The 21,450-nt window shown below is 53.6% G+C and overlaps 2 protein-coding genes across 6 annotated transcripts in view; one reads left to right on the top strand and one right to left on the bottom strand.

Annotated features, from left to right (window-relative positions):
* Positions 1–455: 455 nt before the first annotated feature.
* TOB2 (transducer of ERBB2, 2) lies at positions 456–10,970 on the top strand. Of its 4 annotated transcripts, none has more exons than XM_068559902.1 (3): positions 456–954; positions 4,205–4,299; positions 7,010–10,970. In XM_068559902.1, exon 3 carries the CDS (start codon positions 7,106–7,108, stop codon positions 8,141–8,143), a length of 1,038 nt encoding a protein of 345 aa, XP_068416003.1. In that variant the 5' UTR covers positions 456–954; positions 4,205–4,299; positions 7,010–7,105; the 3' UTR covers positions 8,144–10,970. The 4 variants fall into 4 exon arrangements, with proteins under 4 accessions (XP_068416003.1, XP_068416005.1, XP_068416002.1 ...); XM_068559904.1 differs by having other exon boundaries at positions 456–958; XM_068559901.1 differs by lacking the exon at positions 4,205–4,299.
* A 1,021-nt stretch (positions 10,971–11,991) lies between these two features.
* Positions 11,992–21,450, bottom strand: part of TEF (TEF transcription factor, PAR bZIP family member) — a 43,124-nt gene continuing 33,665 nt past the window's right edge. Inside the window, exon 6 of one of the 2 annotated variants that reach the window (XM_068560224.1) lies at positions 11,992–12,557. In XM_068560224.1, the coding sequence (XP_068416325.1) occupies positions 12,386–12,557 (172 nt within the window). In that variant the 3' untranslated portion in view covers positions 11,992–12,385. The remainder of the gene's footprint in view (positions 12,558–21,450) is intronic. The other variant, XM_068560226.1, reaches the window with a different exon arrangement.

Genomic DNA, 21,450 nt, shown 5'->3' with positions numbered 1-21,450 from the left:
GGTTCGGACGAGCATACGAACCGTCGGTGCCGGGGCAGGTGCAGGGCCGAAGATACAGCGGGGAAACTCCCTTCCCCGCGACATCCATTCAGCCAACACACCTAAAGTGAGCAACTGAGTCCCAGGCCAGGCCCCTGCCCTCCCGAGCTCGCTGTCTACCTAGGGAAACACCTAACACGATGAGCACGATTTGAGTGGCTTGGGACATGAAGAAAATAACTGCGAAGCAGCGTCGTGATGGGGAGGGAAGGCGGACCGCGTTACACAGGCCGGCCAGAAGCAGCAAACGTTTGAGCCGGGATCTGAGTGATGAGACAAACAGGGCGGCCGCCCGAGGGTGGGACGAGGGCGGTGGCCCAGCACCCACGGATTCCATTCAGAGCCGCGCGCCGCGAGCCCTGAGGGGTTAAGCAGTCCGCCGGCTGGGAAGTAGTCCCGGCCCGGCGCTCGGCCCCGCCCCTGCAGGGCGGAGGGACGCATCACGCAGGGGTGGGGAAGCTGGATCCGTGCGCAGGGTTGCTAAGGGTGAAACTTTTCATTGACTTTGCTCACTTCGGGCCGGGGTGTGGGAAGGTGCAGGTCGTCGGCGGAGAGAAGCGAGTGGCTCGGGCGACGCGGGGCCAGAAGGGCAAGACCGTCCGCTGGCCACAGCCGGGACCGTCTTCCGCCCCGCGACACGAGCCACCCTCCGGTCCTCCATCTCCGTGCCGTCGCCGCCGGCCGGCCCGCGCGCCTTCTGTCCCCCGCCGCTGAGCTCGACCTCCAAAAAGCTGAAAAAATTATTATTGAGAGTCATAGCCCATACCCACCTCACTCGCTCCCCCATCCTCAACGAAGAAAAGGACACATCGGCTCCCGAGAAGGGAGAGCGACCTCCGCCCCGCGCCCAGGACCACCCTGGAGGAAGAAGCCGCCCCGCGACCGGCACACCGCCCCGCCGCCGCGGAGACCCGAGTGAGTGAGTGAGGGGCGTGCGGGCGGGGGGCCCCCCCCGAGACCCAACAGGCCCGACGCCTTCCCCCACCCCCGCCCCACTCCCGCTCTCCGCTTTGGTGGACGCTCCACGTTGCTGTCGCCCCCCCCTTTACACCTGGCCAACATTTTCCTTTCCCCTTCCACCTCCCCACTGGACCCCACCTTTTTTCCCGTGCTCTTCTTTTCCTCACGTGTGCTCTCATCCTGGGGTATCCCAGAGCCCCTTTCTTTCCCTGTTCCAAGTGCGGCCACCTCCTGGGTGCGGTGCATTTCCTCCCTTTTCCCTCCGTTCTTCATATCCTAGAGAGTCGCTAGATTTTCCTCGTTCCCCGCGAAAACATAACTCCCACCACCATTAAATAAAATCAGAAGAAGGAAGGGGATCCAGGCCTTGTTTTTCTGCTTTTCCCGTGTGCGGAGAAGGAGGGTGGTAATAATTAATAGGGTTTATTTTTGGCCCTGTGGAGCCTGAGGGATGGAGGGTGGACACCCCCCCCTTTTGGACCGGTCAGTGGTGACTGTCCTCTGGCCGCCGAGCCAGAATTTACCATTTGGCTTGAGCTCTTTATCCTCGTTAGTGTTTTATGGGAAAACTGGGCGGAAAAAAGTACCCTTACAGCAGTATCAGTGAGTGGATTCTGGTTGACCCTGGTGAGTGAGGTGCCTGGGAGGAAGAGCCTTACTCCTAAGCTCCTGTCCAGAGGATGGACTGTGCCCTTGACCAGAAAGGGAGGGGGAGGAGGAGGGAACAGAGAGAGGAGAGGCAGCTGGCAGCCCTTTCCCACCCCCTAGAGGAACCAGAACCCCACACAGTAGGCGTCAACTCGTGGGCTAGCCGAGGGGGGTCCCGGGTGTCTGCTCAGTATCTAACCTTTTTTTTCCTTCTTCCTACCGACGCTACCCTGGGAGTGGGTCCCTCATCTTTGATTTAACAGCAGAAAAACACCCCTATTGCTTTCTTGGGTGCCTGCCCCCATCCCCCTCTTAAGCGGAGGGGGAGAGAAGCTTGTGTGGGAGGAAGGATTAGGGAGGTTTAACACCCTGCAGGGGAGCTTTGCCGAGGATCTGGTAAGTCTGGTCAATAGAGCAGGCCTTGCAGTGGGAGGAGACTCACAAACAATTTTAAGTATTAGAAAATGTTGTCAGATGTACAGTTTTTCCTTCCCTGCCCGGGAACTCTTTCCCATTACCTAGCCGGGTCTGGTTACTCGGACTTGGATTAGAAGAGGGGTGAGGCTTGGGCCCTGCTGGCGTCGGGCCTTCTGATTGTCGGCCCGGCGCCTCCCCGCAGCTTAAAACTGGGAATTCCTTTGGCCGAGAGGACGGGAGAACTGGGTTTATTCCTGCCGTTCCATTCCTGGTTGTGAGGTGCTACAGCGGAGTCCGCTGGGCGTTAAGTGAAAAGGCTCTTTTCTCTTTGAATCCACCGTCCCTACAGCAACTCCAAAGGGAAACCACCCAGCCCAAGGAATACAGATTAAGTGGCAGGGGGTTGGGGAGGGGGAGGGATGTGACTCCTATCTATCCCAGCCTACCGCCTTCACCCAGAAAAACTCATTAGAAGCTGTTCGTTAATTCAACGGTCTTGCGAGGCAGTGAAGAGAGAGGAAGAAAGAAAAGTTCAGTTTTTTGGGAAGCCGAGACCTGGATACGCTGGGCGACACAATACGGGGAGTAGGCCTTATGGGTAGAATTTATATAAAATGTATTAGGCGGTGGGCGGGGGAGGGGGGGGGGGGCGTCAGTCTGCCACAGCGCGCATGTGCATCGGAAACTTTTCCTCGGTTCTCCCACCCTCCGCCAGCTCCCCTTACCGGGCATGCGTAGTTCCCCGGCTGAGTCTTCGCAAAGTACGCAGGGAAGTGTAGTGTGCAGAGAAAGTAGGTCGTTTGCTCCGACCCGAGCGTGAGGTTTCTGAAGACTACAATTCCCAGAGCGCAGAGTGAACCTTTGCCCCGGCCTCCCCGTGTATGTTGGGGTTCAGTCAAGTCTTCCTGGCTTAAGAGGAAGCTGGAGAGCCCTAGAAAGGGCCTTTTTTTTTTTGGCCGCCCAGCGGAGTTTTCTGGGATCTTAGTTCCCGACCGGGGATGGAACCCAGGCCGTCGGCAGTCAGCATGGAGTCCTAACCACTGGACCGCCAGGGAATTCCCAAAAGGGCCCTCTTAGTCGCAGGGAGTCTTGTAGTCAGACTTGGGCTTGCACAGTCCATGTTTCGGGGAGATGGTGTGGGACACTGGGCGGGGTGGTGCAGTCAGTTGGCACAAGTCCTGGTAGCCTTTCAACCACACCCACCCGTCTGCCTCCGGGACCAGTGTGGTGGGGCCAACCCCCTGTCCCGCCAGAGCCGGGCTCCCACTGCCCAGCACCCGGTCTGTGACACCTACTGGCCTTGTCAAAATTGAGGACCCTGAGTCCTCTTTTCACACTCATTTGAATCTGGTAGTGCTTGATTGTCCTATGATTTGGATGTTAAGGCTTGAGGTGCCTGAATATTTTACAGGTGCTCAGGGTTTGGGGGCCCAGTGGGTTCCCTCACTATCCCTCCTTTTCCCCTTTAAAACAACTTTTTCTTCCTAAAAACCGTCCTTTAAGTTTTTGTCAGCAGTTCTGTGGCGTCTCCATTTACCATATCGTTGACTTGCAGCCTCCTTCCAGCTTCTTTCTTCCCCCTTTTTTGACATTCTCTTGAGCACTTACTCCTTTAAAACTCAACACAGGGATCTGAATCCAGGATGAACCTTGTTGCTGGAAGTAAAGCAAATGAAGGAGGATAAGATTCTAAATAAAAGGGGACAGAATTTTACTCTCATATTTGCAACTTTTTAATATATTGACAAAAGGTAGATTTTGCTGTTGTTAAGCACTTAGCCTTTTTTTTTCTTTTTGCCACATTTCTGGCCTTTTGTGCCTGAGTCAGGGTTGGAGAAAGTCTTTGAGTCCTCTCCTGCGGCTTAACTTGAATCTACTTGTTCCTTTTATTGAAGGGTGGTTATTTTTAAGCTATCTAATTTTACCACATTGTATGAATATTTAATATATAAGCTCTAGAATTTGTCCAATAGCCTTAAAAAAATGAACAAACTGATGTGAGTGGTCACTCCTATCTTTAGTTAAAGACAGCACCAGTGCTTTAATCCTCTGTTCCGTACGTAAGCTTCTTGAAGTCAAAATTAGAGCCTGAGCTGCTAGAGCAGAAAATCTCATTCTGGTTGTCTGGCGTTTTTGTAAGGTTCCACCCCACAGCCATCTGGCCTGGCCTGTTCTCCAGCTGAAGAAGCGAAGGTGGCATTATCTACTTCTGATTTGTGCAACAGCATCACTGAGGTATAAATTGGTGTGCTGCTTTTTTTTTTTTTTAATAAATTTATTTATTTATTATTTATTTATTTTTGGCTGCGTTGGGTCTTTGTTGCTGCGTGCAGGCTTTCTCTAGTTGCAGCGAGCGGGGGCTACTCTTCATTGCAGTGCGCGGGCTTCTCATTGCGGTGGCTTCTCTCGTTGTGGAGCTCGGGCTCTAGGCTCACGGGCTTCAGTAGTTGTGGCACGCGGGCTCAGTATCTATGGCTCGTGGGCTCTAGAGCGCAGGCTCAGTAGTTGTGGCGCACGGGCTTAGTTGCTCTGCAGCATGTGGGATCTTCCCAGACCAGGGCTCGAACCCATATTCCGTGCATTGGCAGGTGGATTCTTAACCACTGCGCCACCAGGGAAGCCCCTGGCGTGCAGCTTTAGTTGCTAATGCTGCAGAAAATGGTTAGCCTGGCAGGGCTGATGACAGTGATTCTATTGTATTTTGGGGTGGGAGGCTTATTTCCCAATGACTTTGGCCTGCATTTAAAATGCTCCCATTCTGAGGCTGAACTGTTCAGGGGAGGTGATTTAGAAGGCAGTTACGCAGCAGAGTTTGAGAAGGCATAGCAGGGTGCAGGAGCCCTTTGGACCGTGTGGCATGCCAAGAGGCCATGTGGTGCCTTGGGAGAAGGGTCATATGTCATGTTCAAGTTTTACTTTTCAAAAATACTTTGAAGACACTGTCTTTAACTCCAGGCCCGTTCTTGGGAACCAGTGCCAACTTTCTTTACAACTTTTTAGTCTCCTGTGTGTTGGACACTTCTAGTGGGCCACTGTGGCCCTTACAGACCTTCGTTCTTCAGGGGAGGCCCATGGTCCTGGTGGCTATCTTTGCATCTGGTGATGAATCCAATCCTCATAAACAGAAAGCTCCTTATCTTTATCATTCTTCTTCTCTTTAAACCTAGAAGGACCCTGGAATTGATCTTTGGCGACCAGGAATAGACATCTGAAGACAAGTGGAGATTGTCTGTATTGGAGGCTGGGATAGATGGGGAGAAAAGCGTCACCTGAATCCTGAGCCTCCCTGTGGCGGGCTCAGGAGAGGCCATGCTCGTGGCACTACTTTTGATGCCCCACGTGACCCTTTGTCTACTCAGACCTGAAGTGAGGGTGGGGCTAGACATGGCCAGTGTCATCAGATACTCCACATTAACCCAGTGCGTTTTCTCTGATATTCACCCCGGAGAGCTTTGCCTGAGGATTCCATCCTTGAAACGCCCTGGGGAGCCATGGTCCCAGGCCTTAGAGTTACAGTGTAGCAAGTTGGGTCAGGTGTTCAGAAAGCTCAAGATCCTCAAGCCTAGAATTAGCACCTGGATACTGTGTGCTGGACCCAGAAGGGATTTTAATCAAAATCCAGCTCCAGGGACAAAAGGTGGCCTTGACGGATCGTGGATCAGTCTTGTCTCTGTGCTGAGCTCAGCAGCACATTCTCACCCAGAGGTCTGGTTAGGAACATGTTCTGGCTCTGTCGGCCCACAAAGATGGCCCTTTTCAGTTCAGTTCTCCCATGTCATGAGCCTGGATCTGTCCTTTTGGAGAAAGTGAGGCAATTAGGATCACTGGCTCTCAGGACCTCACAGATCATCTTCCTGAGAAATGAGGCTGGCGCAGACCTCAGGAATAAACCTTTTTGACCTCTGTGGATCTGGCTGTGAGAGAATCCCAAAATAACAAGCTGAGTGTTTATGTTGGGCTGCCTCCTCTCCAGGGATCTCCAAACACGTGATAAATCTGGTCTGGTGCCAAGGACAGGTGGTCAGACAGTCCCTGGGAGACTGAGTGATGATGGGTCCCCAGCTGGAGGCTGTAGGGTGATGGAAAATTTCTTCTCTCTGCCCGCCTCATCACCTACACTCTAGCCAGAAACTATAGAGATTTCCCTCAGGCCACACCAGTACTGCTCTTAAGGCTTTGTTGGCCTACAGGGCCCGTTTCCCTCTCCTTTCCTCTGCTTCCCTAGGGCAGCCCCTAGTCAGTAGTTTCCTTGTTGGTCCATGCCTCTGATTGTGATAGGTCTTGACTTTTTCCTGGGGATCATGCCCCAGTCTCCATTCTTGGAGGCTGTCTGGATGGAAATGCTCGCCTTGGTTACACTGTTCTGCAAAAGAATCAGCTCTGCAAACCCAGAGTGAGCCAGAGCACACGCACACCCAGGGAGTTCAGGATAACAAATTGGATGTGATTGGAGTCCCAGCCTCCCGTGAAAAGTTGGCAGTGCTGCTTCCTGTTCAGTGACCTGTATCCCTTTCCATTTAAGGGGTTGAAACTAAAGATTTTAAACTCCTGTCTTGGCCTGTGACAGTTTGGGAGTGGGACTTCACCGAGATATTGCGGAGACAAGTTAGCAAGAGCCTTCCCTTCTCCATCTGATTTAGGAGCTCGATTTTTTTGGTGTCACTCATAAAGTGACCTGAATTCTCAAAATAGTGGAAACCACAGTACCCCTATTTCTTTAGAAGTACTTAAAAATGTTTATCAAGTGCCGACTAAAATTTCATGTTACTGATGAAACTAAGGCTCAGAAAAAAGTGACTTGCCCACAGTCACACGTATAAACCTGTCACTAGTGGAGCAGAAATGGGACCCTGGGGCTATGTGATCCAAAGTTGGTGCTTTTCTGTCTGATCCCCCCTGGCTTTCTGCATATCTACTCATGAAGCCTTTCTTTCTCATTTTTCAGCGTTGTCTGGAGCCCAGGGCTGCCCACCTTACATTTCCTACCACTGTCCTTGGCTTGTGCACGTGCCTGTGCTGATTCTCTGCCTAGGAAAGGACGATGCAGCTGGAGATCAAAGTGGCCCTGAACTTCATCATCTCCTACCTGTACAACAAGCTGCCCCGGCGCCGGGCGGACCTGTTTGGTGAGGAGCTAGAGCGACTCTTGAAAAAGAAATATGAAGGCCACTGGTACCCTGACAAGCCACTGAAGGGCTCTGGCTTCCGCTGTGTCCACATCGGGGAGATAGTGGACCCCGTGGTGGAGCTGGCCGCCAAGCGGAGTGGGCTGGCGGTGGAGGATGTGCGGGCCAACGTGCCCGAGGAGCTGAGCGTCTGGATCGACCCTTTCGAGGTGTCCTACCAGATTGGTGAGAAGGGGGCTGTGAAAGTGCTCTACCTGGATGACAGCGAGGGCTGTGTTGCCCCAGAGCTGGACAAGGAGATCAAGAGCAGCTTCAATCCCGATGCCCAGGTGTTTGTGCCCATCGGCAGCCAGGACAGCTCCCTGTCCAACTCCCCGTCACCGTCCTTTGGCCAGTCGCCCAGCCCCACCTTTATGCCCCGCTCCACTCAGCCCATCACTTTCACCACCGCCTCCTTTGCAGCCACCAAGTTTGGCTCCACCAAGATGAAGAAGGGGGGCGGGGCAGCGGGTGGGGGTGGGGGGGCCGGGGGCGGGGCAAGTGGCCAGCAGATCCCCCCGCAGCAGCCCCGCATGGCCCGCTCTCCCACCAACAGCCTGCTGAAGCAGAAGAGCCTTTCTCTGTCTCTGCATTCACTGAACTTCATCGCCACCAACCCAGCCCCTCAGTCCCAGCTCTCACCCAATGCCAAGGAATTCGTGTACAACGGCGGTGGCTCTCCCAGCCTCTTCTGTGATGGGGCCGATGGCCAGGGCAGTGGCACCCCGGCCCCCTTCGGGGGCAGTGGGGCTGGCACCTGCAACAGCAGCAGCTTCGACATGGCCCAGGTATTTGGAGGGGGCGCCAACAGCCTCTTCTTGGAGAAGACGCCCTTCGTGGAAGGCCTCAGCTACAACCTGAACACCATGCAGTATCCCAGCCAGCCGTTTCAGCCCGTCGTGCTGGCCAACTGACCGCCCACCTGCCCGTGGGGCCAGGAGCACCCAAGACCACAGAAAAGAGAAAGGAAAGGAAAGGCCAAAAAAAAGAGGAAAAGAAAAATACACAAAAAGATTTCCAATCTGCTCACTCTTAACTTCTAGAAACAAGATCCAGCCCAGGCATGGAGTGGGAGGGGGCTCCTGAAGCACCGAACCGTGTTTAGCTCAGCCCCCCTGCTGTTCTCCTGCCTGCCTCTGATTTATCTGGTTGGTTTGGGTTTTATATTTCTTTTTCTTTTTTTCTTTTTTACATGTAGTTTTCTATATAACATCTTTAATTAGTGGCTTCCTGTGCTAAGAATGGTCCAGATGTGAATTGCTGCTCCCTGCTCCCTCCCTGCCTCCCTCCCTCCTTCACACGCCTGGTTTAGGGTTGGTGTGTCCCAGCTCACAGGGAAGGAAGAACCGCGGCTGGGGCCTGGCCCTCCTCAGAATAGGGAGAGACTGCCCCGTGTCACTGCCGTCATCACCCAGCTGTCCTCTCACTCAAAGCCATCCAACCTCAGCAGGCCTTCTCGGGCCCTGCCACCCAGATAGGTCTGACTCCAGCCCCCGCTTCCTCTCAGGCCTGGGCCCTAGGGAGCTGCCAGCTGGCTACTTGCCACCCTCCCCCTAGAGCTGAAGTCTGTGACTCCAGGGAGGTTAGCACTCTGTCTGGTGTCCCTTTCATCTCTGTCCTGTGGCCCCATGCCACCATTCCCACCTGGCCCAGACCATCACCGAGGCCCTGGAGACCCAGCCATTGGCACATGTGGCCTCTCTCATGTAGCCCCTCCTTTCCTGGGCCTGAGTTCGTGGGTAGGGAGGTGGGGTGAGTGCAGGTGTGCGTGTGCATGCGTGCGTGCGTGATTTGCTCTCCTGTTTTAAAGGATTCCGAGCCATGTGAAACTTCCCCTCTGGATGTGGTTCCGGGTTGCAGCAAGTGTTTATTTATGTGTGAGGGTGGGGAATGCACTGGGGGTGGGTTGTCAGTCCTTTTGTGGGTGCTTCACGTGGCGGCGCGAGACTGTGGCCGAGCCTGACGCTCCCAGAGGAAAGCACTGCACAAGGAACTGGTTTCCAGACTGCGGAGGGATCTGCACTTTTGTTTGTTTTTGACCAAAAAAAAAAAAAAGGTTAGCAGTGAGGGGCTGAGGGCATACCCAGCCTCTGATAACCTAAGAGAAGTCCCTGGACTCGGACCCTCCTATTGTGTGACCTTAGCCCAGGGTGGGAAACGCTCACCTGAGCGCCCTGGGGGGTGGGAGTTTTGGGTCAGTGCCTGTAGTGGGCAGTCCAAAGCCTTGAATTGAGACTTTGGTCTTTTGGCTGTAGATGTTGCTTTAATACATTTCTTCCCCTGCCTGCTTGAGAAACTTTTGGTACCTCTTGCCATCCCCTCACTGCCCGACCCAGGCCCGATGGGCCCAACTGGGCCCGATGCTGTGAGGAATGATCTCGAGCAGGCTGGGTTGGACAGGCGCTTGGCCACGGCAGGGGGCGTGTCTGGATTCTTGAAGAGCCCTCCCCACCTCTGCTGGAGAGAAGTTACCTTGACCCAACCCTAGTGGGCTAGCTTCCACGCCATGACGCTTTGGCAAGTGGGCACGTAGCATCAGGGCCCCCATCACCAGAAAGTACCAAAGCCTTTGGCACCCCACCCTCTCCTCCCCAGCGACCCCAAGTGGGCAACTGCTGTGGCAGCAGGTCCGGCCCAGACAGACGCTGCCAGCCTCCTCTTCCCTGCAGTGGGCACCAGCTCTACCTCCCCGTGCGGGGCGATGCCCTGGCTCCTCGGCCCGGCACCGTCTGTCCCCCCTAGACTTCTCAGGGGCCGGCCCAGTCTGGGCCACCCTCTCCCTACCCTCAGCTCCCGCACAGGTGACAGGCCCAGGCTGCTCTCTGGGAAAGGTTGGATGCTGCCTTATGCCCCCTTCCAGCCCCTCTTCCCCCACTCATGCACACAGGCACCCACCACACCCTGGGCGGCTTGTTCCTCACCACATCCAGGGAGGGGGAGACCAACCCCTTAGTGTCTTTTGAAATACGAAGAAAAATGTGTGATCAGGAGCATGACTCCTGTGCTGGGCTCTTGCGCCCACTTCAGTCTGTCTGTCTCAAATCTAGGCATTTTTGCTTCAATTTTATTTTTTTTTTTAAGAAAACAAAACAAAAATCTGCACTAATTTACCTGGTTTCGTAGGAAAACTTTTTTTTTTGTTTTTTACATTTTTTGGTGTCCGTTTGTATTGAATAATTTGCTACATTTGTAAAATGTAAGAGGTATATATAATATATGTATATTTCTAACGTAAAAGTAATTTTTTTCTTTTCAAGATTTTTTCTTAAGAGGAGAGAAAGATATTTTTTCAGGAAAAACAAACTTTAAAATAAAAAAAGAGGAGAATAAAACCTATTTCTCCCCTTTCCCCATCCTCTCTCTCTCTACCCCTCTTTCCCAGGAACAAGTCAAAAGGTGGATCGTCTTGTAAAGAAAGTAAACTTTTAGTCCAGAATGATGTCTTTTTCTCAGTGCAGTGAGCTGTAGATTCTCTAGTTTGACCCCTGGGGATGGGAAGGGGGGCACTGAGGCAACATGGAGAGGAGCTCGGGGGAGCAGGGTAATGAATTTGTTTTCTTTAGTGAAGGAGGAATACAATCAAGCGTTTTGTATTCAGAATGTTGTGCAATATTTTGGAATGGAACATTGGTGTGTTTAGAGATTTAGTTTAAAAACAAAACAAAAAGATTGATCAAATCTGTACAGTTTATATTGTTCCAGATTTTTTTAAGTTTGTATTAAAAGCATGATATATAATAACCTTCTGCTTGCTCCCTGCTTGTTTTGTTCCTGGGGCCCCTTTTGGGATAGGGAGAGTTGGAGTGACCCAAGCCCCTGTTAACTTCACGAAACGATTGGTCATCCTCACCTGACCCCTGGGTAGGCAGAGTGTCACAGGCCCCCTTTTACCACCTCTCCCCTCGACACAGGACACTTCAGGGTGCCCACTCCCACAGGGCCTTTTCCACACTGGAAGCAGGTTCCATGAGGTTGGGAACTGCCCCCGCTCCCTCTGCTGACAGGTGGTGAGAACAGGACACACCTCTTCGTGGAATCGCAGCCGCAGCCAAGGGAGGGATCAGCCTCCAGCCTGCTCTCCGTCTAGTATTTGGCCATCAGAGACCACTAGACCCTTAGGAGTGGGCGAAGATGAGAAGAGCCTACCTAGGTCAGGTTCTGTCCAAAAACCTGGTGCTTAGATTCTCGACCCTTCTCTTGGCTGGGCAATTCCGGAGCTGTTTCAGGGGTGACATGGCCTGCCTGAGCCCAGGGCTAGGGAGGAAATCGGCGTCTCCTCCCTCTTCCTTGGTACCTGGTGCCCCCTCCCCAGCAGTGATGCACATCAGCCTCGCAAGGCCCATGGGTTGAAGATGTCAGCTAGGTATTTGTTGAATCTTATTTTACCCTCACAACAACCTGGTGATAACAGGTATTATCTCCATGGTACAACTGAGAAATGGGCTCCAGGTTAGATTACCTGCAAAATTCATAAAACTAGTAAGTGGGGAAGCTGAGATTTTGCCCCATGTGTGACCTTTTCATGTATAAAACTACGGTAACTGCTATGGAAGAGTGCCACTGCGGGGGCGGGGGGGGGGGGAGGGCTGCCACTGGGTGTGGGAGAGGTGACAGGCCTGGGGGATGCCACCTCCATCCAGGCTGGGGCAGGGGGCAAGCAGCTCTTCTGGGGCATCAAAAGGACCGGCGTTTCCTCAGGCCCCTCACCCCCCAAACAGGCCAACACCGACCCCTCCCCACCCAAGTGTGTGAACTGAGCCTAGAAGCTCTCAGGCCAGACATCCCACATCTGCCCAAGGTCCCAGGAGCCCTTGATGTCTGGCCCCTCCATGGGCCGCTTCCTCCAACAGAGCCTGTCGAGCAGAGAGAGGCCCCAGTCCAGGATGCCCAGGCCCTGACAGAGGTCTCCCTTTCCTCTGCCCTGGCAGGGAGAAGCCCAGCCTGTCTCAGTGTCCCTGGGCACAGGTTGCCCATTGCCTGTGGGCCCCAGGTCCCCTCACATACTCATTCCTATTTATGTTAATATAAATAAAACACCTCGCACAGGTTCTACCAGAGTAGGGGCCCATAGCCACTCCCACTCCCCCATACCCACTCACCCATACCCACTCCCTGTGCACGTGCCAGGGAGCCGACGGGCCTGGGGGAGGCCCAGCTCAGGTGCCGAGATCGCCTTCCCGGCCAGCCCCTCCAGCTGAAAGAACAGAGAGTCCAGGTTTGAACAAACCTCCAAATTCTCCATGGCTCAGGCACAGAAATGATTCATTCATACGTTCTTGCCTCCATTTATTCACCAATTGCTGGCTCTGAAGCGGTGCAGCGGGAGACCTGGGGGTAAGGGGAGAAAGAACATTCTGGTAGACTCAGAGTTCCTTGGAAAAAAGGCTCATTTATTCACAAACACTCCCTGAGCACCCACTGCCTGCCCTGGGAGCACAGGTGGACAGCAGTTACAGGAGAGGTGTACACAGGGGGCCTGGGAGCCCAGGGATCAGGAGGCGAAGAAGAGCCAGGAAGGAGAAAAGCAAGACCAAGTCCCCTCCCCAGGGAACGTGTCAGGAGGGCGTCCATCAGGGAAGAGTCTAGACTCTGCTCCCTGAGAAAACAAGGATTCCAATCCCAGCCCTGCCGCTCCTGAGCTGGGGGACCTCAAGCACCCACTCCACCTACTCAGGCGTCTCAGTTCCCTCACCTCTAAAATGGGTGTAACAATTACACCTACTCGTGAAGATTAAATGAAACAGTGAGTGGAAAATGCTGAGCACCGTAGCTGGCCCAGAATAAATGACAAGTACCATTTCATCATCAGGGCCATAATCATTCATCCTCAAACACCAGGAGCCAACCCAGTCCAGGATGCTTCCTTGAATCAGCAAACACGTCGAAACCCAACCCTGCCAACAGCGGGATCAGGCTGGGGCGGAAAAGGAAACTCCATTCTCAGAGCAGACACTAGGCCGGCCCCCAGTCTGCCCTCTGCAAGAGCGGGAAGCTGCTCGTCCCCCAGCAAGGCAGCGTCCTGGGACGTATACTGATCACCCTCAAAATAGTTTCTCCTGGAGAACAGATGGGTGGGTAGGGGTGAGTCATGGTGGCCGGAGAACCCTTCTCCATTCGTCACTGCTTGCCTGAGTCAGCGCCCGCCCTTGGGCCAAGGGGATGCCACTCTCTGGTCCCCTCACTTCCACTTCCCCCAAGTGAGTCATGGGGTGGAGGGGCACACTCTTGCCCTCCCTCCTCCTTTCCCTGGGTCTGGCCACTTCAGCCAAGTCCTGAGTGGGCAGGGCCTAAGGACAGGCTGGGACCAGCCAGGAAGTCTCCAAGGCCCTGGGCGACAGGAACCTGCTGATTTTCTGGGTTTTAATTTGGGGAATTTCACTGCCAGCAAGAGAAGTGGGTCCTCACAGCTGCCGACTCTGTGTAACCTCAAATATCTCTCTCCCCTCTTGACATCTGTCCCATTTGTACAAGAGGGAGTGAGGCTAGGCGCCTGGCCAGCTAGGCCATTTGGGCTGGTCCCTACGTCAGCACCTCTTCCTGCCCCACTGGCTCCTGAGCCCTGGTGAGGGCCCTGGAGGACCCTGTGCTGTGGCACCTTCCCCAGGGAGGGGAGAGAAGAGTGATGGGCTGATCCCTGGGTGGGACCATAGGGCTACCAGCCGAGACCCCCGCAGGCATGAGGACCTGATCAGAATACTGTTGGCCTGTGGCAGGGTTGGTGAGGCCAAGCAGGAGAAGAGGCCTGGTCCAGCCACCTGGACATCCGGGTCCTGAGGCTGGCTCTGCCCTAACTGACTCCAGTAAATCACTCAACATTCAACATGGAGGCCCCCTAGGTGCTGGACACTGTTCCAGGTATCTTCCTGAAGTGATGTTCTAGGAACCACAAACAAATAATAAGTGAAGAATTTGTCAGATGGTGAGGATGTTCCACTAAGACAATCAAAACTGGTGATGGTAGCTAGTGAGCAAGTGGCCCCTTGAGATTGGGCAGTCGGGGGAAGGCGGACCTTCCCAAGGAGGGGGCTTTCAGCCTGCGATCTGAATTACAAGAGAATTGGCAGGGAGAGCAGAAGAGAGGTCAGCCACTCCCAAGGGCGAGGTAGAAAAGAGTATGGTGTGCTCAGGGAATGAAAAGGCCAGCAGTAAACAAGAGACAGGCAAGCAGCACAAGATGAGGTCGAAGAAGTCCTCAAGGCCACATCATGGGCCCCATAGCCCAGATGGCGAGCTGGGATCTAACCTCCAATGTGAGAGTTAAGTCTCTCATGCCCAGGTTGCCGCATCTGTGGCTAGGAGCAGAGATAGTGAGAGTTCTCTCACACATTCAATCAGCAAACCTCCCCAGAGCCCCTCCTCTGTGCGAGGTCCTGACCTGGGCCCTGGGCAAGGGCCTGCTGGAGGACAGGGAGACTTCTAGTGGTAGAAAAGTGGAGTGGAAGACAGACCCAGGTCATTATGACTTCAACACCTTGATCAGATCCACGGCAGAAGGAAGGTCAGTGAGCTGGAAGAGGCCCCTATCCAGCCCCGGAAGGCTCTTCAGAGGGTTGATAGAAGCTCATGGGGGAGGAGCTATGGCCCAGCACACATGCCAAGTACTTCAGGCTGGGCTGGTACGATGGCACCTGGACTCTACATTGAGGGGCTCCAGCCGGTGGGCAGGGAGATGGGAAAAGAAACAAGACTCCTGAGCGGAGGAGCGAGGGCGTAAAGCCATGGAAACAGCAAGTGCAGATGACCCCCTTCACGGAGCCACAGAGATATCCAGAGGGCAGAAATGTAAAACTAAAACTATAAAATGTTTAAAAGAAAACAAAAGAGGGACTTCCCTGGTGGTCCCGTGGTTAAGATGCAGCGCTCCCACTGCAGGGGGTGCGGGTTTGATCCTTGGTCTGGGAACTAAAATCCTGCATGCTGCACAGCCAAAAAATAGAAGAAAAAAAAAAAAAAAACAAGAGAAAATCTTTGTGATCTTAAGTTATGCAAAGATTTCTTAGATATGACTCCAAAAGAATGATCCATAAAAGAAAAGACTGATAAATTGGACTTCATCACAATTAAAAACTTCCCTTAGATACTGTTAAGAGAATAAAAAGACAAGCTATAGACTGGGAGAAAATGTTTGCAAAATACAGTCTTTGTAAAAGAGCTTTTATAGAGAATCTATGAAGAACTTTCAAAACTCAATTATACCATTTTACAGTATATACAAATATCAAATCACTACACTGTACACCTGAAACTAATATAATTTTGAAAGTCAGTTATATCTCGGGACTTCCCTTGTGGTCCAGTGGTAAAGAATCTGCCTTACAATGTAGGTTCAATCCCTGGTCAGGGAACTAAGATCCTACATGTCCTGGGGCAACTAAGCCCACGTGCTACAACTACTGAGCTCTCATGCCTCAACTGGAGAGCCTGTGTGCGGCAAACTACCGAGTCCACATGCTCTGGAACCTGTGCACCACAACTACAGAGCCCACGCGCCCTGGGGCCTGCGTGCCACAATTAGAGAAGAGAAAACTCAAACACCACAACTAGAGAGAAGCCCGTGCACCACAACAAAAGATCCCGCATGCTCAACAAAGATCCTGCGTGCTGCAACTAAGCCCCGATGCAGCCAAAAATAAATAAAATAAATAAATAAATCTTAAAAAAAAAAGTCAGTTATATCTCAATTTTTTTTAATCCTCAATTATAAGAAAACAAACAGGGCTTCCCTGGTGGCGCAGTGGTTAAGAATCTGCCTGCCAATGCAAGGGACATGGGTTCGAGCCCTGGCCCGGGAAGATCCCACATGCCGCAGAGCAACTAAGCCCGTGCGCCACATCTACTGAGCCTGCGCTCTAGAGCCCGTGAGCCACAACTACTGAGCCCATGCGCCACAACTACTGAAGCCCGCGCACCTACAGCCCGTGCTCCACAACAAGAGAAGCCACCACAATGAGAAGCCCGCGCACCGCAACGAAGAGTAGCCCCCGCTCACCGCAACTAGAGAAAGCCTGCGTGCAGCAACGAAGACCCAACACAGCCAAAAAGAAAGAAAGAAAGAAAGAAAACAAACAACCCAGTACAAAATTGGGAAAAGATTTGACTATATCAAAAGAAGATATATCGATGGCAAATAAGCACATAAAAAGATGTTCAACATCATTAGTCATTAGGAAAATGCAAACTAAAGCCACAATGAGCACACCTATTAAAATAGCTAAAATTAAGGGACTTCCTTGGTGGTCCAGTGGGTAAGATTCCGCGCTCCCAATGCAGGGGGCCTGGTTTCAATCCCTGGTCAGGGAACTAGATCCTGCCTGCATGCCGCAACTAAGAGTCCATATGCCGCAACTAAGACCTGCCGCAGCCAAATAAATAAATAAACAGATTTTTTTTTTTTAAGTTAAATCAAATTGAACATTTGGGAAAAAAATAAATGATTTTAAAAATAGCTAAAATTAAAAAGACAGGCCATACCACGTGTTACCGAAGATGTGGAGGAATTAGTAACTTTTATACACTGCTGGTGGGAATGTAAAATGGTACAACCACTTTGCAAATAATTTAGAAGCTTCTTTAAAAGTTAAACTTCTGGGGCTTCCCTGGTGGCGCAGTGGTAAAAAACTGCCTTACAATGCAGGGGACACAGGTTCAATCCCTGGTCAGGGAACTAAGATCCCACACGCCGCAGGGCAACCAAGCCCGAGTGCCACAACTACTGAGCTCGCACCTCAACTAGAGCCCACGTGCCACAAAACTACAGAGCCCACACGCCCTGGAGCCTGCATGCCACAACTAGAGAAGAGAAAACCCGCACGCCACAACTAGAGAGAAGCCCGAGCACCGCAACGAAAGATCCCGCATGCCTCAACGAAGATCCTGCGTGCCACAACTAAGACCCGACGCAGCCAAAAATAAATAAATAAAGAATAAAAATTTAAAAATGGACATTTAATTTTTAAAAAAGTTAAACATCTACCTACAATGTGATCCAGCCATCCCATTCCTATTCACCCATAAGAAAAGGAGATAACTGTCCATACAAAGACTAGTACATAAATGTTCATAGCAGCTTTATGTGTTAGCGCTAAACTGTAAACAACCCAATGTCGTTCATGGGGTGAACGGCTGAACAAACTCCAGTACACCCACACTATGGAATACTACTTAGCAATAAAAAGAAATGAACTACTGGGACTTCCCTGGCGGTCCAGTGGTTAAGACTCTGCGCTTCCACTGCAGGGGGCCTGGGGTTGGATCCCTGGTGAGGGCACTAAGATCCCACGTGCTGCGTGGCACGGACAAAAAAATAAAAAATAAAAATAAAATAAATAAAATAAAGACAAAAAAAAACAAACAAATGAACTACTGATACATGAATGAAGCTCAAAATATTAATGCTGAATGAAAGCCCTAGCAAAAAAAAAAAACCAAAAAAAACCACACATACTGTTTCAATCCATTTATAGAAAATTCTAGAAAATGTAAACTAATCATGTAGCAAGAGAAAACAGATTAGTGGTTACTTGGGGACAGGAGAGGAGGAGGGGAAGGGACTGGAGGGAAGGATTAAAGTGGGGAACAAGGGAATTTTGGGGGGTGATGGATATATTCATTATCTTGATTGTGGTGATGGTTTCACGGTATATGTCAAAACTTATCAAATTATAATCTTTAAGTATGTGCAGCTTATAGTTTATCAATTATTCCTCGATAAAGCTGTTGGACAAGACAAAGTCCCTTCCCTCACCAGCTTCATGTTCTAGTGGGCAAGATAAAGAGTAAACCTCATAAACAAATGAGAAAAATACCCTCAGGGAAACAAAAGGGCGCCACATGGTGAGAACGCGGCAGAGGGGGTGGTGAGGAGGGCGCCTCCGAGCAGGTGCAGTTCCTCCTGTCTCTGCGCCCCTCACTCCCTGGGGCGGCCCCCTTCCTGCTCCCCATGGTGAACGCTTAACTCTCAGCCGCTGTGGGGCTTTGCACAAGCTGCTCTGCAGCTCAGCTTCCTCAGCCATGGGGAGCAGGGGTCGGGAGAGACAAGGCTGTGCCCTCTCACGTCTCGGCGTCGGCACGGGGCCCCGCAGTCGGTTCTCTGCCCAAGGGGGCCTCCCACCTGGTCTGGCTGGATTTGGGGACGGGAGAGCAAAAATGCCAGGGGCAGGAAAATAGGCTTCTCAAGAGCCCAGCTGCCTTCCTCTGAAAGGCACCCCAGGGAGCCTGTCCCTCAGGACTCAGGGTCGCCTTCTGGGGAGAGGAAGGTTTGGAGCAGCGGGCACCTGTCCTCAGCAGGGCATGCAGAGAGGCAGGAGGAGCGGAGGCGTGCCAGGCCCGGGGACAGGCCAGGTTGGCCTGAGGCCCAGAGGGGCGGGGCAGGAGGTCATCGGCCATGGGCGAGGGGCCCACTTGGCCCTCTCTCTGGACACAATGTCCTGGACTGCTCCAGAGCTTGGCTGGCAGACAGGAAACGGTGACTGGCAGAGGGTTCGGGGAGCCGGCCGAATGGCGGGGGGGCGGCCGGGGGGAGCGGCTGGGCCTGAGCAAAGGGCTGGTTCTTACAACCTGTCCTGCCACCTTGGGCAAGCAGAGGACCAGTTTGTCCGGGAGGCAGGCAGGGGGCCTGGCGCCCTGTGGGGACCTCAGCAATCCCTCCCTACCCTGTGCCCTAGTTGCCCCATATCACCAGCAGCTGCCGTAACTTGAGCTAAGTTCTCCAAGAGTACAGAACCCTGCAAATGGCAGTCCTGCTGCTCGCTGTTGTGGCCTTAGGCAGGTCACAACCTCCCTGAGACACAGAACTCCACCTGAAAAATGGTGTCTACTTCTTCGGGCTTCAATGCTTGGAAAGCATTTAGGATAGTTACCCTCACAGAGGAAGCCCTTGATGGAATAGTTTGCTATAATTACCACATTATAGCAACAATAACAATGTTCATATGTTGAGGGCCTCCTGGGTGCCAGGAGCTTTACTTACATTGCCTTGAATCTCCAGCAGCAACCGGAAAGCAGCTTTATCACCCTCATTTTATAGGTGAGGGAACTGAGCTCCAAAGTGACACAGCTGATATCAGGGGGCAATGGCTCCCCCAGTAGGAACCCAGCCTCCCCTGTGGGCAAAAGGATTAGGGCCTGATGGGTGGACCCTGGGGGGTTCCTTGTGGCAGAGCTGAACCAGGGAGGGGCCAAGGGGGTGCTAGGAACTCAGCAGCAGAACCCAGAGACCTCAGTTGCTTCCCATAGGACTCTCCTAGATCCTGATATACGAGCCACGGTAGTCAGCAAGGGTTGGAGGCAGGTGCAGGAAGAGATGCATTCGTACATTCAGCAAATACCAATGGAGGGAAATACAGTCTGGTGTTGCTGCACGTGGCCTCTGGAGTCGGACTGCCACTTTGGACTCAGACACTGTCACTAGCGAGCTGTGTGGCCTGGTGACTCCCAGCTTTCCCACTGAAAGTGTGTTTGTCCCTGGGCAAACCAGGACTTTTGATCACCCTACCTGGAGGAGTTACTCCACCTCTTGGTTTCCTCAACTGTAAAAGGACACCAATTCTCACCTCAAGTTGCTGTTTGAAGGTAAAATGAACATGTAGCTCTGTACTCACACTCCAGGCCCGATGAAGGTGAGCAGGGTTACAGGCATTTCATCTCATCCTGGCAGAGGCCAAGCAAGAGGGGAGGAAGGGAGGTGCGATTATCCCCATTTTGCAGATGAAGAGACTGAGGCTCCCATTGTGTCTGAGCAGCACAGAGGTCTGGGCAGATACCTCCTTCATCCCGAAGCCTGTTCTTAGAAGGTGCTCAAAACGTGTTGGGTGGGCTACCTCAGAGAGTGAGACCATGGGTGGCACTGCAGGGGATCCCCAGGTGCTCCCAGGGGTCTTGTGCGAGGGCAGCCGGGCAGGGCCTGCTGTGCTGCACCAGCGGGCCCTTCAGGAACAGCCTCACCTGCAGCTGCCGGCCAGGCCACAGGGCAGACCTGGACCACGTGCTCCCTGGGCAAAAGCCAAGGTCCACTGGGAGCTGACTGGCCCAGTGGGGCACCGCCTACCAGCCCAGGGCCAGGCCCAGGTCCTGCACTTTGCCAGGCCCTGGGAGGGGTGAGTGGAGGATAAGGACAGTTCACAGTTACCTTGCTAAGTACTCAGCAGGTGCTGAAATGCGGGGTTCTTCCCTAAGACCTTAGAAGGAGGGCCTGCGAGCAGCCCCATTTTATAGGTGGGGACAGTGAGATTCAGAGAGGCAGTTTACCCAAGGTCACCCAGAGGGTAGGCGAAGGTACCAGTCACCACTGGGTTCACTGCCTGACTTTAGAATTCAAGATACTGGTGGCCCACACACAGTGGGATGGGAAAAGCAGCTGCGGAAGACTCCTCAGCAGGGGACCTCCAGAGCCCCCAACGTCAGGGTCAGGGAGGGAACTTTTGTTCAGAGGAGGAAGTCGCGGCCCCAGCCGGAGCTCTGGCTCTCACCGCAGTCTGGGCTCCCCTGGGGGCCCAAGGATCCTAGCGAGGGCGGTTACCCCCATCCCCGCGTGCACCCCCACTCGCTGTGCCCTGCTGGACAGCTGCCTCAGTTTCCCCTCGGGCACTAAGCAGAAGGGGAGGATGCCGAGCCAGGCAAGGCAGCGCCCGAGGGAGGCGGCCCTGGCCTCTCCTTTCCCAGCCCCACATCACAGCGGCGCACGAGGGGGAGGGGGAGAGGAGGGGGAGGGAAGGGAGGGGATGTGGAGGGGAGGGGAGGGAGGGGGAGGGATTACGTAACGGGCGCGGGGCGGGGCGAGGTGGGGCTGGGCGGGCGTCAGCGCCGGCCCCGGGTAAGGGGAAGGGAGGCGCTGGGGGCGCTGGGGGCGCCCTCTCCCGGGAAGAGCCAGGCTGTTCCTTCTTTTCCACACTAGGGCAGCCCCCTCCGCGGTCCCTTCTCCGCTCTTGCCCGACAGTGCTGGGGAACGCGGCGGGCCTACAGCTGGAGAGACCGAGGCCCAGAGCGGGCGCGGCGAACTCGCCGAGTCCCGGGCTGGGCGTGCGGAGTGGCCGAGGCCGCTCACCGGGGGGAGTCCCCTGCTCAGAGCCACTCGCTGGCTCCCCAGTGCCCGGCCTCGGCGCCCCGCAGCCTCCTCCCCAGCCCCTAGCCAGGCCTTGTCACACCTCCGGCTCGGGCCTGGCTGGGAGCTCAGCAGCGCCGCGGACCCGCCTTGAGGCCTGGAGGCCGCACCCCCACCCCCCGC

This window comes from Eschrichtius robustus, chromosome 13 (genome assembly GCF_028021215.1).
Source record: "Eschrichtius robustus isolate mEscRob2 chromosome 13, mEscRob2.pri, whole genome shotgun sequence".
Classification (NCBI taxonomy): Eukaryota; Metazoa; Chordata; class Mammalia; order Artiodactyla; family Eschrichtiidae; genus Eschrichtius; species Eschrichtius robustus.
This window is presented reverse-complemented; position numbering and strand designations above follow the sequence as displayed.